Genomic DNA, 18,065 nt, shown 5'->3' with positions numbered 1-18,065 from the left:
TTGCACCATATCAGTTTGGCAGGGGACACAAACAAGTCCATAACAAAAGGTGATGATGACTTCTTTAACTTTCTCATGTGGCAGATCTCACTCTGACAAACTCTCTCGGAAGAAGCATTTAGTTCACTTCTGTCCACTTTCTATGTGTTCCATAAGACCTCAGGAACCCCAAAATAGAAAAAGGACCAAAAAATGGAAGGTATTACTCTAAGGCCTTGGTTCCACATTTTGCCCTCACTTGTCATGATCCCTTAATCCTACAGGAAAGATTGACCAACTCCACAAATGGAACCAATATGGTCACCTTTTTATAAAAATAAAAGGCTATGCTAACAAATTACTGTCTCCTAATGTGGATGATAAGAGGGCTTCTTTGCCTTTATATTTATTCATCTTTGAACAATAAAAACGGACATTTGATTAAACACAGTATTACCTAACATTCTCAGCCTTCCTGTATATCTCCCTTCATTCTGTCTTAAGTACTTTCAAATTCTCTTTAAAACGAAAAACTAATAATCTCTCAAATAATCATAGTTCTTACAACAGATTAAAAATGTCAGAAGAAACTAAGAGAAAAGGATTATCAGTTAGTGCTGCAACAACCCCAAATCTTAACATAACCTGGTAAATTTTCTCTATTACTTCTGCAACAATCTGGTGCAGAATTGGAGGACAAGTGTTATGGGGCAGACTGCTCAGAAAATGTACCAAGTCCATTTTGTCTGAATTGGAGAGTCTTTAGTTAGCCAGCCAGCCAGCGACTGCTCTCCACAGGACCCATAACTGTCTCTACAAGGAACAGCCCCAAGTCTGAGCATTTCAGGGTCTTTAAAGGCAAAAACCACATCCAGGTTGATGTAGCTGTAAGCAAGCAGGGATACAGAGGCTGAACTGAGCAGTTAGGGAAACAATGCAATGGGTACATTGGTATTTCCCATGGGACTTTCCAGGTTGGTATAGCAGCAAGCAAGCAGAAGGGAAGTGGGTCAAAATGACCCTAGTTGAGTACAGGTTAGGGAATGGTTACTAATGTCTAGACAATCAGTGTCTGACAGGGTACATTGCCCAAGAAAAATGGAAACCAAAGAGAGAACAATTTTGCATTGTATAAGAATTGTCATTTTATGTTACCAAACATGCTAAGCTAAGCAACTATTGATAGGTATAGAGGCGGAGTGTTCCCATGGGAGAAGCATTTCTTATATGACATGGAGTCCCAGGGTAAAATGGAGTCTGTTTGGCCATTGCCCATAGAGCCTGGCCCATAACACAAGGAGTAGGCACTGCTCTCTGCAATTTTTCAGAAACCCAGACTCTGTCCATTTAATGGCTCCACCATTTCCCAGGGCCTGAAGTCCTCTCTTGATCTTCTCCAATTGATGAGACTCTGAGGGAAAAAATAAGACGATAGAGAAGGAAGTTCACTCATAATTTCTTTGTCCCAGAGTGTCACACATCACTTCCATTCACATTCAAATTACATAGGCCATCTAAGTACAAAGAAATTATATGTTGGCAGTTTGCCTAGAAAGAAATGAGCATAAAAATTGGAGAGTCCTAGCCCTGTATCTCCTGGTAAGATGAATGTGTAGGGGATCCAAACACATTGGTTATCTGTTAGCAGTTCACCTTTATCTTGGATTTGAAAATATACAGTTCTGATTACTATTGCTGCAAAACATAGTACCCAGAAAATTTATAGCACCAATCATTTTATTTATGAATTCTGTGGGTACCAAATTCAAAATAAGCATAAGTTTCTATACCATAATATATGGAGTCTCACCTGGGTGACTCAACAGTTATATGCAAGAGTCATTTAGAGAACTATTTGGTTCATGTATCTGAAAGTTGATGGTGGCCATCAGTTGAAAACTCAACTGAGCTGCTGACCTAAGAATCTACACATAGAACCTCATTGGTCTTGGACTTCTTCAAACTAAGGTTAGGTAATTTAAGGAGTCAGATATTTTACATGGCAGCTCAGAGTGCCAAAAATGAGTGCCCCAGAAAGTTAGTACAAGTTGTATTGCCTTTAACATAGCCTATGGCATAGTCTCAGACACTTGTGCTGTACTCTACAGGTTTAAGAATCCACAAGTCTACTCAAAGATAGAGGACCTAGATCCACATCTCAGTCAGAGTCTACCAAAGTCATATGGAAGAAGAGCATGTGCAATAGGAGATATTGTGGCATTCAATTTTGGAAAATATAATCTCCCATATATATAATTTTAGAATCACTGAATATCAACATTTATAGAAGAAGGTCAATTAAACTATGACCCACTGCCTATTTTTATAAACAAAGTTTTATACATATTACCAAGTTCGAGTGGTTGCAAAAGAGACCCTCCGACCTGTAAAGGCAAAAGTATTTACAATGTGGCCCTTTATAGACAAGTTTACTATCTCTGTGGGTAAAATATTGATTATGCATATGGGTACTGGAGTTAAACCACTAAATTTCAAATCTCAGTTCTGGAGGCAACTAGTTATGTAGTTTTGAACAAGATACTATCTTCTCTAGACTGCTATTTTCCTGTTTATATAATTGGAGAAACAATAGTCTAACATTGAGTTTGCGACCCTATCATTTTCATCAAATAATCCATGAAAAGGGTACAAATATATTCATAAATGTTAATTCTTGCTATTAGAGTTACCTTAAACTATCAGCTGGATTAACTATCCATCTACTATCCATCAACTAAGCCATCTACTGCAGATTTCAACACATCTAGGACACAGGAAGCCCATTTCACCTTTAATCGATCCTGTTCTATTAGGAATGTCTTCCTCCCACTAGGTTGAAATCTATCCTCTTGTAGTTCTATGCTGTCAATCCTGATACTATCTCCTTGGGATTCTATTAAATATCTCATCCAAATACTAGGTTATTCAAATATTTGAAGAGTTTCTCTGAATTTTATCAAGACTATCCACCTCATTTTCTTATAAGAATAATTAAATTAAAAATTATTAAGCAATGAAATGATTAAAACAATACTCAGTTGCTTTAATTGAGTTGAGGACTACTCATGGTATTAATTTCTATTTGATGAGATATTTATTAGTCATTGGGATCAAGAAATCAGAAATGCATGTGGATGATATAGAGTTGGTAGGAGCCACGAACATTCTAAACTATAGAATCAACATCTGGAAAGATATCAAGAGACTGGAGTTATATAAGATTTAAAATAAAAAGGGCAAATATAGAAAGATGTTCCAGGATCTAAAATATCCACTGTTTCACAGAAGGAGAGGTTTGAAAAAAACTAAGTAGCACAAAATACATATCACCAGTGTACTACGGATAGTTTAGGGCTCGAGGGCCCAGATCTATCTGTAGGCCTGAAATATTCTGCTGATTTCCAGGTAAATTTTAAGTATACTTGATATAGGGATTAAGCGCAGGGCCTAATGCATGCTAGGTGTGTGCTTTACCACTAAACAACATCCAGGTCCTAATTTTATATACCTTTATAAAGGGAATGACCAAAGTGGGAAAAAACATGCAAGAAAAAGGATTTAAAAGAGCTTTATAGTGGGGTGCAGTAGCATGCACCTCTAGTACTAACGACCTGAAGAGTATTTTTTAAATAATTTCATTGCTTTCCCTTGGATTTCCAATTACCATATCACTACTTATTCAACCATTCTCTTTTTTTTCTGGTGTATATTAGTTATATATAACATTAGGATTCATTCTGACATGTTTATAAATGCATGGAATATATAATTTGCTCGAATTCAGACTCCGATACTTACCCTCACCTCTCTTTCCTCCCTTTCCCTGTTCCCTTTCCTCTACTCTGCTGATCTTTCTATTTATTTACAATTTTTTTGTGTAAAATTAGTATCTTGTGAATATACATAATTCAACCAATTTTCTCCTGAGGTAGCAATCCTCTTAGAGAAGTTGGAAAGAAATTTAAGTGATAACATAAACATTTCTCTTTATCTTTTTCAGGATTACACTTTAAAACAAGCTATCTGTAGTATAGCTTGATATCAGGTTGATACATAAATTTAATCAGTTAATATCTTTCTCTCTTTTTTTTTTTTAAATGAGGTCTCACTATATAACCCGGGTTGGTCTTGAACTCATGAGTTCAACAGATAGTAGCTAGTACTTCAGGTGCATGCCACTGCACCCCACGCTAAAGCTCTTTTAAGTCTTTTTTTTTTAAGTCTTTTGCAATGAAAATTGCTAAAAATATAGGCTGTGTAAAAGCCTAGATTTGTGTTTTGATAATTATCCCTTTTATAGCACCTAGTCTGTTATGTAGAACCTGATAATATGTGTGTATATTCATAGCAAAATATGACCAATTAACTTTTGTTACTATATATAAATATGGCATCTTAACACATACCTTGACTTTAATATTTTCTGAATCAACATTACTAGCCAATGATTATCTGTACCTTCAAAAAAAGATTAGTGGTGGTTAGAGATAAGAATGTGATGAAGATATTTAAAGTTAACACTGCCGTTTCAGAACCTAGATTGAACTTAAAGCATGAATGTGTTTAGGTTCCTTAACTCACTCATCCATTTTTAAAATTCCACTTTTTATATTTTAAGTTTTTGGACTGACACTTTAATTCATATCTTCATATGATTAATATCTTCATAGGATTTCACAATCAGATTATCTTAACAAATATCTATATAAATAAGAAGTCAAAGCATTAAGTGCCGGTTCAATACAATATTTGTAATAAAATTCTACCAGAATTTTTTTTAAAAGCCAACATATTGTGTACGGAAATAATATTTTACTGAACAAGTATTTTGGTTCTATGCTTTTATGAGCCTAGGTTTCTAAAATATGGGTTTTTCAATAAATGGCTGACAAGGTTGTGGGGAGAAATAAACACTTGTACATTGTTGGTAGGACTGTACAACCACTTGGCTAGTATAACCAATCTGGAAAGAAGCATAGACATTCCTCAAAAAACTAGGGATGATGCTACCATGAGACCCAGTTATCCCACTCCTTGGTATCTTCCCAAAAGATCCAAAATCAGCATACTATAGCAATACAGCCACCTCAATATTTAGAGCAGTACAATTCACAATAGCTAAATTATGGAATCAACCCAGATTTAGAAATTGGATTTAGAAATGGATTAAGAAATTGTGAGATACACACACACACACACACACACACACACACACACACACACTGAAGCGCTACTAAGCCATAAAAAAAAGGATGAAATTATAGCATTTGCAGGTAAATAGATGGAAATGGAGAATATCATGCTAGGTGAATTTAGCCAAACTCAGAAACTCAAAGGTTGAATATTTTCTCTCATGTATAGATACTAGAGTAAAATAAAGAAAAAGGAGGGGAGGATAATATTACATAAAGGGCCAATCCAATACAAACTAATAGAAAGCAAAATGAAATCTAACAGAGTAGAGGAAGTAGAGGGAGGGGAGAGGACTGGAGGGAGAAGGGAATGGAAAAGCCAGGTCATGAACTGAAATCGATTTCCATGCAGGTATGAATTTGTCAGGAAAAACCCAACTACTATAACTATAAAACTCTATTTTTTTTTTATTTTTAAAAGTGTTTTCTTGGTTAGCCACTTAAAACAGAAATTATTCATTGATCAACTTTAAGAGAGTTTTATGCTCTTGTATGAATCCCGTTAATAATTCCTTTGTGAATTATTATGTTGAATTATCCTTTTTGAAATTCACTGTTCTCTTTTGTTGTGCTTTCCCCTCTTTAGGTTTGGATGTGTGGAGGAGAAATGTTTGATGTTCCCTGTTCTAGAGTTGGTCATATCTACAGGAAGTATGTCCCTTACAAAGTTCCATCTGGGACCAGCCTGGCAAGAGTGAGTAACCGGGCATCAGATCAGGCTGGGCTTCAGAAGGGCTCTCTGCAGGGAAAGGAGTCAGCTTCACGTGTGGTGTAATCTAAGGCACAAACTGAGAGTAACTTCAGATAGAGTTACTGTGTTTCTCAGAGTTTTATTTTCATTGCTTAAGGAAGTATTACCTGTTGTACTAATTCTTGTTATTAATTGCTTCAGAGCATCTTTGCATGTGTTATATTTAATCCTTCTGAGTTTGGTATTTTTATCTTTACTTTGTAGGTGGGAGAGTGGAGGCTCAGTGAGGTATTTGTTTATGCTCACATCAATTGCAAACAGCAGAGTAGCAGTGTAAGTGCAGGTCAACAGAACAGACCCCCAGTTCTTTCCCCCACACAATGACACAAATTAGTCAGATGGAGAAAGGAGTAGATGGGAGGTGGGGGGAGATGAAGGCCCAAACTCGGGATTATTCTTATTTGGAAGTAGGGCCAACTCTGCCTAAAATTTTACCCCATCCTCAAAATTCCCAAATTGGCCAAGACTAGATTTGGGGGTGTTTGTTTGTTTCAGATGTTGTTTTGAATAAAACCTTTCTCCTAGACCAGATGCAAAGATACTTTTCCCTTCTGCCTCTTAAAATGTTTTCATAGGGGCTGGAGATGTGGCTCAGCAGTAGCGCGCTCGCCTGGCATGCGTGCGGCCCGGGTTCCATCCCCAGCACCACATACCAACAAAGATGTTGTGTCCGCTGAGAACTAAAAAATAAATATTAAAAATTCTCTCTCTCTCTCTCTCCTCTCTCACTCTCTCTTTAAAAAAAAATAAAATAAAATAAAAAGTGTTTTAAAAAAAATGTTTTCATAGGTAAATAGAAGGACATAATCACTATCCGAACAGTCCTGACCATTTCTCCATTTTCCTTGTTGCTTTTCTCAGAGCTGGCCCCACTCTCTTAGAGGTCAAATCTAGAAAAAGGGGGATTATCACTTCTCTTTGCATGATGCTCCCCTTGGAATCAAATCCTAAAATACTCATTTTGGTGCTTTTATTAGCGAGACTGAAATGGATGACTACTTGAGTCTTTTGTAGAAAGCTCAATAAGTTCATGTAACAAGCTTTTGAATAACAATAATACCCAACTAATTAATTAGGATTCATTAGAATGTTAATCCCACAAGGGCCGAGATTTTTGTCCATGATATCTGCAGCTATACTCTCAACACCTAAAACAGTGTTTAGTGAGCACTCAGTTGTTGAAAGAGTTAATTAGGAAAATTAAGGGGAAAATGATAATGATTTTTTAACAAAACAAATATTTTAAAGAAGCACAATAAAAGTTTCAATTTCAACTAGTCTTCTTGATGACTCCTTATTCCTTTCTGAGATTGTTAAATTAATATAGATTGTATGTATATTCTTTTTTTGCAACATTTAGAGTTCATAGTAATGAGATTACACCATAACAATCTTAAAAGACCCTTATTATTCCTCTCCCCAACCCAAATAATTAACATACTCAAGTAAATAGCTGTAGAAACACACTATTAGAAGAAATAGACCAATCACAAAATTATGAAATGATTAAAGAACTGCATTTTGGATTAGGAAACATGGTTTAATGTAGTGATACTTGCTGCTATACTCCCAACACCTGGATAGTGTTGAGAGTTCACTCACATATTTGTTGAAACAAATAGTTTACTCTTAAATTGTACTTTAATGGGTTTTCTAGTCATAAGACTTAATTCACATGAATCAGAAAACAAGAATTCACAAGAAAGCTAAATATTAAACAATTTTGAGTACCCATCACAAATCAGCCATATGGATATCACAACTAATAGCATTTTTAAATACCCTAAAGATAATTATGTCCTGTCATTGATCCACTTTCACTCACTCAAAAGATCTCAGCTTGTGCCCCAGAATGAACTCATTTGGGGCAGGATGGATGCTGGGTTTGTAGTTAAAAAGAGAGTACAAAATCTGGGTGGGGTAAGTTGTACTGATCCAAAAGGGTTTACTTTCAAAAGATAAAATGGTTCATGTATTTTCAAGAGAGAAATGAAGTACTTTTTGAAGGAATGTCAAATATAAGGAATCTAGGCCTAGCACATAAAACTTCCAGGAAAAAAAAAGTGAGGATTCATTCAAATGAGAAAAGTCCATAATTCTGAATTTTAATCTTTTCCACTTAAATTTTACTTGAGGGCTCATTTTAATTTTTTCCTAAACGGCTAGAGCAATTGGAAGGTCATAAATATTGAAGCTTAACTGTCACTCTAAGGAACATTTTATGATTTTTAAGTTTAAAAAGTATATTAAAATGAAAAACAATTCTGATATTTTGTGGGAGAACGTCAACTACCTTGCTGCACCCTACATTATTACTAAATCATCAAAAATGATGAGAGACTGTGAAGATGCTTGAAATGCAGAGCCACATCTACCCAACAGATATTTTAATCTTTCTAGCTTCATTAGGAAATGGAGAGGGAGCTGGAGACGTGATCCTAAAGGCTTGTTTTAGACCTGTACAAAGTTCATTTAATTCTTCTAAAAACTGTGCATCTTTCATTCATGTACCTTTGCAAATTGGTGATTCCAGCAGACTTCCAAAACACGCAAACACACATACATGCACACAAATGTGTAAAAGGGCTGTAGCCCTCTAAGCAGGGTACTAGTGTGTGTTATGAAAAATAAATTCAATTCACTATTCAGTACCTTCTATTTATCTAGCATCACCATCTGGTGGGAAGAGACGAAATATCCATATACATAACCATTAGAGTTATTTGGTTTTTTTGGTGCTTAGCTTTTTGAGTTCTTTATATACTAGAGATTAGTTGCTCTATCTGATGTGTGAGGGGTAAAAATTTGCTCCCAGGATGTAGGCTCTCTGTTTACCACACAGATTGTTTCTTTTGCTGAGAAGAAACTTTTTAGTTTGATTCTATCCCATTTATTGATTCTTGGTTTTAATTCTTGTGCTATAGAAATCTTATTAAGGAAGTTGGGGCCTAATCCCACATGATGAAGATTAGGGCCTACTAATCTATTAGATGCAAGGTCTCTCCTTTAATTCCTAGGTCCTTGATCCACTTTGAGTTAAGTTTTGTACATGGTGAGAGATAGGGGTTTAATTTCATTTTGTTGCATATGGATTTTTCAGTTTTCTCAGCATCCTTTGTTGAAGAGGCTATCTTTTCTCCAATGCATGTTTTTGGCACCTTTGTCTAATATAAGATAATTGTAATTTTGTGGGTTAGTCTCTTTGTCCTCTATTCTGTACCATTGGTCTACCAGTCTGTTTTTGTGCAAATACCATGCTGTTTGTTTTTTTTTTTTTTTTTTTTTACTATTGCTCTGTAGTATAGTTTAAGGTCTGGTACAGTGGTGCTACCTGCTTCACTCTTCCTGCTAAGGATTGCTTTAGCTGTCTATTCTGGGTCTCTTATTTTTCCAGATGAATTTCATGATGGCTTTTTCTTTTTCTATGAGGAATGCCATTAGGATTTTGATTGGAATTGCATTAAATCTGTATAGTGCTTTTGGTAGTATAGTCATTTTGATAATATTGATTCTGCCTATCCAAGAACAAGGTAGATCTTTCCATCTTCTAAGGTCTTCTTTGATTTCTTTCTTTAGGGTTCTGTAGTTTTCATTGTACAGATCTTTCACCTCTTTCGTTAAGTTGATTCCTAAGTACCTTTTTTTTTTAGGTTATTGTAAATGGAGTAGTTTTCCTCATTTCCTTCTCAGAGGATTTGTCATTGATATACAGAAATGCCTTTGTATCCAAAGTACATGTATAAAGACACAAATTGGTGTCAATACACTTTAATACAACCAGAGATATGAAGAATTGTGCTGTGTATGTGTAATTCTAAGTGACTGATCTGGAGACACAGATATAGACTTTCTGCCTAGAATTCTGATAACCTGAAAGACCTTTGCCAGATTTTCTTTGGCTTAAATTTTCATTTCTGAAAACAGAAAAATGCTTATTGTGTCAGGTACTACATAGGCTCTGGAAGTTTAAATGAGGAACAAACTGAACATACATCTTTCTTTCTCTCTGAGAGTCCTGATCATGACACATACAGTCCACACAGTTCAGCAATCTATATGCCAGAATACCATGAGGATGAGAGAAACGCTAAATGAAACAATCAGATTTACTATGGAATGAGACCTATGTCTTATATGGTTCACTTATATGCAAACTGGCTCATATAGATTATCAATAGAACTATAACTTAATAGAAGAGGAAACCCGGTGCGGTGGCATATGCTTATAATCCCAGCAGCTCTGGAGGGAGGCTGAAGCAGGAGGATCACAAGTTCAAAGCCAGCCTCAGCAAAATCGAGATGCTAAGCAACTCAGAGAGACCCTGTTTCTAAATAAAATACAAAACAGGGATGGGATGTGGATCAGTGGTCAAATGCCCCGAATTAAAAAAAGAAAAAAGACGAAGAGGAAGTATTTGCCACATACGGCATATAGTATTATTTTTTTATATAGGAATGCTTGTTTTATATTGACAGATTATGCTTAGTGATCGATCTTACAGCCTACACTAATCCACAGACAGGTTTTAAGTGCTTTTGACTCTCTGTATCTACTTAAGGTTTCTTAACTGAATAGAATGACCCATGAAGATTTCCTATGGTCATTGTACTTTGTCGGTACAAAGGCTAAATCCAAGGCCTGAGGGAGAATGGTTGCTTTGCTCTGACAGCTGTGAAATGACTTCTTAATACACTTCCCAAGATGCCTTTCTTCCAGGGCCATTTCTCTAGCGACACCCAACTCTGCTGACTTCGTAGATCATCTCAGACTCCTGAAATTGATGGGAATAGGGAGAGGGATAAAGGGGAAGAGGAGTGCTCAGTATACAAGCCAGACCACCCCAAGCCAATCAATGAAACCTTCTTTGTTGACCATGGTGTCAGTGATCCCAGTCTGAAATAGCTGAAATGGAAAAATACCATATCTAACATATGCAGCTCTCCTTTGTTTATGGCAGAAAAATATATAGGTTAAGGAAAAGCATTAACAAGACCAAAATGACTAGCTTGATATCGGATAATGAAATCACCAACAAGGCTATAAAGTATGGTGATGAATGGGAAAGCTACACTCCACAAATTGACCTTTCTCCCCTGATGACTGTGAATCAGTTTACTCCCATAAAGCTGCCCAGCAAATAAGGGCTGTAGCATGACAAACTTAGTCATCAAGAGCAGCCAGCACTTCTTTCTATTGCTCTTAAAACTACGGGGTTCAGATGCTTTATTTGAAACTATCATTGAGTTCAGGGACATGGTGGCCTAACATGGACTTTCTCTTGGAAAGCAAGAATGATAAATTCTTCCCCAAAGACTCAGCCTGCATGAATGGCTAAGACTTCAGTGCAGAAGCAATCCCTCTGAAAACAATAACCATCTCTAATTCTTCCTTACAATGTAACAAAAAAGGGCAATAATGCTATATCCAACACTTGTGACAAGAACTAAAGATGATTCACATACTGCAATCACATCTTTGCTTCTCGTCCCTTTTGGCCGTGATATAAAAATAGAATACCTTCTACTAAAATAATGTAGTATTTTTATTTAGGTGAAGCATTTATTGAAGAAGTTCAAGCAACTTCCAAAATAGTATTTCATTACTCTCCATGTTCTCCTCCCAAAAAATAAACCATAAATTTATTATATGACAATAATGATTCAATAAACCATTAAGATAGGATGACCCCATTGTGATGAAGATAAATATCATCTCTAACCTCCAAGGAGGCTCACTCAGGCTGCAGAAATTCTGTCCATAAGTATTTATCAAGTATCTACTATGTGCCAGGCAGAAATGCATATGACATACCCTGTTTCCTAAACCAATAGCATTGAGCTTTTCCAATTAGATTAAGTGCTTCTTTCGTAAAGTAATGGCACCTCAGCTTAGGATATCCACACACTGTAGAAAATTTTCTGACAGGAAATGCTGATGGAGCACGCATATTCACACTTTCATTGCATTGCCTCTTGAACACAGAGCTATTTTAGGTTTATGTTATAGGCAAGGAGAACAAGGCAGTGTAATTATTCCATTTGCCAGGGAAAATGGTAAAATCTGAAACACAAATTTATTTACCACTACTTGACCCTCATTTGTTCCCTTAATTCCTAACCTAGAGGTATCAGAACTTTCTATTAAGTATCTGTCTATTCTGTTCATTTCCTTAACAAATAAAAATAGAATAACACATTGTTTTTTAAATATTTTAAATAATCTGGAGGTAAAGCATAGAGTTTTTGTACCATACACAGACACTAAGAAAAGAAAGTAAAGCAGTAAATGATTTGCAGGTTTAGTCTTCTGCCATTGCATATACTGTGAAAAAATATATGAGGTTAAGACATTGTTTTAAAACTTCATTTCCTACAAAAACCTCTCAAAACTATTCTTTGGTTTCATTTTTTTCCTATTTACTTGCTCTACATATTTTTCCCCCAAAAGCTCCCACAGATGCTGTGTTCTCACCAACATTAAGGCATTTAGCTCAACTTAATTGTCTCAGATATTCCTTGGTGCTTTCCCAAGTTTCAGTTCAGCTATGACTTGTGAATCAATTATTTGATGCTCTCTACTGTGCAAAATGGAGCATATAATTGAGTGAGGCAGTCCCCTAGCTGTGGGGACAATATTCAGCATTTCTACAGCTATCCCCTGAGGACTGACATTTTATATTAGCTTTTGTTTATACCTACTAGAATATTTTATAGAGTAAATATAATACTTAAATGGCAGGCATAGATACTTACATGATAATTGATTGTCATTATTAATCAGTACTTTTACTTTGTCATTCTTAATGAAATTAAAAAGGTATTTATTTTCTATTTCAGATGATCCCTTTTCCAGTTTGATTTGGTTATTCTTCCTCCCATAGAGAGCATTTTGACACGTTATGTTGTTATTTAGCATTTATATAGCTTTCTTTTTTCCCAAAGCACTTGAGAAACAAACTACATGGTGAGCCCCATTTGTGGGCTAGTGGGGATTATAATTATGTTTTTATCATTACCCCTATTAGAACTGAACATTTTCCTGCATTCACAACTCCACTGGAGACTCAGAAAAGAGAAATCTTGCTCAGACAAAATAGGTCCCTGCTGCTACAAAATTAAGCTACTGAAATTTAAGCAAATTACAATACTCTAGCATGCCATAATCTCAATAAACAAAAATGCCATTCTTGCAAGGGGCAGCAGGGCTGGCTGCTTTGCAACTCTGCCCTCCAGGACCCTAACCCCAGGATAACGCCACAGGAGCACCTGCATCGAAGGGACTCATTTTGAGGAATTAGCTTCTTCCCATGAGATGTGTGAATGCACAGTAACACGGAGCTTGAGGCCTCTGTTAGTTCATTTCCTTTCTAATTACCTTGTTTCTAATAGTTTATTATTCCATGGCAAGAATTCCATTTCCAACTCCAATTCCAGCGCCAATGTGTCTCTTTTTTAGTGCTGGATGAGGTAGAGAAAAACATTTGGTGCTTTGTAAATTGACAACTGGTCAAAAACCAAATGCTAACTTTGTGGTGTCTGTGTTTTGGGTGTTCTGATTCTGAAAACAGTTTATAAAACAATTTCTCAGGGTGGAGCTATAACTCAGTGGTAGAGATTTGCCTTGCATGCTTGAGGCCCTGGGTTTGATCCTCACCACTGCCAAGAAAAAATAAATAAAATTTCACAGGTTGCTTAAGCTATAAACAGACATATTTGATCTGAGGATTCTGAAATGAGCACTTATAAACACAGAGGATTTTTTTTCTGCCTGTTTTGAAAGAATGGACAATCAAACAGGCCTACAAACAACTGCTGGAATAAATGCTATAGCGCCATTTAGGGTAGCATATTTTGTCTGAATGTTTGCCATGGATGTTCCTGTGACTCTTGATATTCTGTTTGGCTAATGGTTGGAAATGTTGGATATAGTTTATTGTTCTTAAATATCAAATGGATTTATAATAATTTTCTGGAAATAAGTCATACTTCCTTTGACATGTAAATTGTGATGGCGCAAGGTACCATTGGCTTTATTGCCAGAAATGGACAACCTTCAGATGGTCCCAAAGGGTCTCCAGATCTCCCAGATGCTCATGCACCCACCTGCCAGATTCACGGTGTCCCGGATTGCTTCTTCTGCTCCTGCTCTTTATCTTCTGCCTTTGAAGCCACCAAGGAAGACACACCATTATCGCCACCACACACACACAATAAGAGCACTAACTTCTACTCGTGGTGCTGTCTCTGGAGGAATCAATGCTTCAGTCCTCAAGTGCCAGACATTCTCTGGATCCTGGTTAGGCTCAAACAGGATGGCTAAATCCTAGCTCACTTAGACTCAGAAGATTTCTGTTCCTATGGTCTGTCTCCAATAGTTCAATAGCTCTGGTTATCTCCACTTGCCCAGAATTTCAAAAATGTAATCATGGAAATAATCCCATCATATTCTGATCCTCAATCTTAGCCCCCAAAATCCTTTAAGTGTCTGATGGAATAGTAAAAATCAGAAACCATGTTTTTACTTCTGTCTTATCATCCTATTTTTTTTTGTCCAAGGCTAATGCAGCTTCCAGCTTGTTCTTTTGAAGAACTTGCTTTGGGGAAGCCAGACACTGTTATGGGGAGTCGCTTCAGAAAACACTCGAAGTCTGAATTCAAATCAAAGAGAGCTTTATTTATACCTGGCCAGGGACTGTCACCCACCCATAGAGACTGAAGCTCTGTGGGAGAACAGCAATTTCCTGGCCTATGTCTTGGGAATTTAAGGACAAAAACCCAGCTCAGGGACTTTCCTTAGTGTCATGCAAGCAAACCAGTCATAGAACCTAAGACAGCAATTAGCACAGCAACTCAAGACAATCGCATCTTGGGTTTAAGTAGGTGTTAGACAACAGTATCCTGAGTTTGAGCAGGTGGTTAGCAGGGGTGAGAATCAATTCAATGTCTTGAGTCACCAAGACCACCACATCCTGGGTTAAGTACATTATGTAGGGTACAAAGTACAGACAACAATATATTATAAGAAAACAGCTCTCATCTCAGTTTCTCAGAAATAGCTCTTGTCACAGTATTTTTACAGAAGGCAACAAAATGGAGTCTTAGGCCTTTCTAGGACAGTTCTTGCTATATAATTGTCTTTTCTCACTTGTCAAAGTCTTATGTCTATAATCTATATTTTTTCTAATCTATAACCTATAACTTACACTCTTATTGATTGTATTTATCAATTCACACCCCACAACAACACCAAGTCATAAGGATACTCAAGAAGCCTTGTAAAAAAGTTCATATGAGAGAGAACTGAGTCCTCTTACCAACAGCAAGCACCAATGTGACATGTAATTAAGCCATCTTGGAAAAAGAACTTCCAGCCCCATTAAAATTTATGATTGCTTCCTCTGGAAGAATCTGAATGAAACTCATGAGAAATCTTAACCAAGTTGCCTAACCAGAAACTACTCCCAAGCTCTGACCCACAGAAGTTATGAATGATTTTTTAAAATTTATTATTGCTTTAAGCCACTCAGGGGTGGGGTAATTTCTTATGCATCAATAGATAACTAATACTGTTGTTTTTGCTTAGCAGCCTTTCATAGGAAACATTCAGCATAGTTTTACCTTAAGAGACATAATTATTTCACGTGACACACTGGAAGCTTAAAAATCAGGCAAACTTATACATCAAAGGATATGACTGACAGAGTAAAAAGGTAGTGAAGGAAAGGGAGAAAAATTTGCAAATCATATATCTGATAAGGGTTAATATCCAGAGCATATTTTAAACTACTACAACTCAACAATGACAAAAACTGATAGACATGTGCAGTGTTTAAAAAAATGTTTAAAAATGTTAAAGAGAATAGAATCCAAAAATGGATTCATAGGATTGATTGATTTTCAACAAGATATAAAGCTAATACAGTGGAGAACAGATAGGTTTTTCCAGCAAATAATGCTAGAACAATTGGATATACATACCCAAAAAAAGGAAATTTCAATCCATATCTTGTACCATGTACAAATTGAGCTTAAAATGAAGCAGACTTATGTAAAGGGTAAAACTAAAATATTTTTAGGAAAAAATAGAAGAAAAAATTTATGAAGTTATGTGAAAACTTCTAAGAAATACTGTAATAATAATCCCTAGGGGAGAAAATTGATAAATTGAAGTTCATTGAAATTAAGACATCTACTGTTCAAAGGCAGTTAAGGCAATAAAAATAGAAGGCAAAGACTGTGAGATAATATTTACAAATCATATCTGACAAAGTACTTGTACACAAAATATATAAAGAATTCTCAAAATTCAATAGTTTAAAAAATCAAGAGCCAGGGTATAGCTCAATGATAGAGCACATGACTAATATGAACAAGATCCATGGGTTCACACCACTTGACCCAGTCATCTCATTCCTAGATTTATACCCAAAGGACTTAAAAACAGCACACTACAACGATGCAGCTACATCAATGTTTATAGCAGCTCAATTCACAATAGCCAAATTATGGAACCAACCTAGGTGCCCTTCAACAGATGAATGGATAAAGAAACTGTGATACACACACACACACACACACACACACACACACACAATGGAATATTACTCAGCCTTAGAGAAGAATGAAACTATGGCATTTTGCCAGTAAATGGATGGAACTGGAGAATATTATGTTAAGCAAAATAAGCCAGTCCCAAAGAACAAAATGCCCAATGTTTTATCTAATATTTGGATGCTAATTCATAATAAGGGTGGGAAGAATAGAGGTACTTTGGATTAGACAGAGGGGAGCAAACGAAAGAGAGGGAATGTAGAGGCACAAAATATAGAAGAATGAATCAGACATTATTACCCTATATGCATATATGATTACATGACTTGTGTAACTCTACATCACCAGATGAATGAGAAGTTATACTCTATTTATGTATGATATGTCAAAATTCATTCTACTGCCATGTATAACTAATTATGACAAAAAATACATATTTAAAAAATTATCTTGGGTTCAATCCTCAGCACCAAAACAATAATTTTTTAATGAGAAAAATAATTGAACAGATACTTCACCAAGGACAATATATAGATGGTAAATAAGTAAATGTAAAGATAGTCCTTAGGAAAATGCAAATTAAAACCATAATGAGTTATTACTACACAATATAGTGGCCAAAATTAAAAAGGCTGATGATAACATGGGTTGAGGAAGTTGCAAGGTAACTGAAATAATCATATAGTGCTGATGAGAATGTAAAATATAGCAACCACTTTAGAAAACAGTTTAGCAGTTTCTTTAAGTTAGGCATAAACCTAGTACATAATCCAACCATTCCACTTCAAGATATATTCCCAAGAGAAATTTAAGCAAATGCCCATATAAATTTAAGCAAATGCCCAAAGACTTGTATAAGACTGTCTATAATAGCTATATCTGTAATAGCCCCAAACTAGAAATAACCCACAAGTCCATCATCTGGGAAATGGATAAACAAATTGTGATATATTCATATGACAAAATACAATATAAAGTAATACATGGTGCATGCCTGTAACCCCAGAGGCTTGGGAGCTGAGGCAGGAGGATCACAAGTTCAAAACCAGACTCAGGAACTTAGCAAGGCCCTACACAACTTAGCAAGACCCTGTCTCAAATTAAAAAATAAAATGGGCCGAGGATATGGCTCAGTGGTTGAAAACCCTTGGGTTCGATACTTGATACAAAAAAAAAAAGTAATACATAAAACTATATGAATGATTATGCTGAGTGAAAGAAGCCAGGTGGAAAAAGCACATACTCTATGATTCTACTTATATAAAAGTTCAGAAAATGCAAATTAAACAACAGTGACCAAAAAAAAAAAAACTTATTGCTGGTTACCTGAGAATGGTTAAAACTCCCACAGAAAAGAAACTGAGAGAACTGTCAGAGGCAAGAGGAAACAATTGGAGGTGATGAATATATTCATTATCCGAATTGTGGTGATGATTTCATTGAATATATACGTTTGTCCGAGTGTGCCAAACTGTACACTTTAAATATAAGCAGTTTCATATATATCTATTATTCTTCAATGACATTGTTTTTTAAAGTTAAGCTTACCAACTTTTTTTTAAATAAGATACATTACTAAGTCATTCAGGGAG

General features: G+C 35.9%; 1 protein-coding gene across 1 annotated transcript in view; it reads left to right on the top strand.

Annotated features, from left to right (window-relative positions):
- The window catches only part of Galntl6 (polypeptide N-acetylgalactosaminyltransferase like 6), a 1,042,003-nt gene that overhangs the window by 947,712 nt on the left and 76,226 nt on the right, over positions 1–18,065 (top strand). Inside the window, exon 8 of the mRNA XM_026389751.2 lies at positions 5,758–5,865. Coding sequence (XP_026245536.1) covers positions 5,758–5,865 — 108 coding nt within the window. The remainder of the gene's footprint in view (positions 1–5,757; positions 5,866–18,065) is intronic.

Source organism: Urocitellus parryii, chromosome 14 (genome assembly GCF_045843805.1).
Source record: "Urocitellus parryii isolate mUroPar1 chromosome 14, mUroPar1.hap1, whole genome shotgun sequence".
Classification (NCBI taxonomy): Eukaryota; Metazoa; Chordata; class Mammalia; order Rodentia; family Sciuridae; genus Urocitellus; species Urocitellus parryii.
This window is presented reverse-complemented; position numbering and strand designations above follow the sequence as displayed.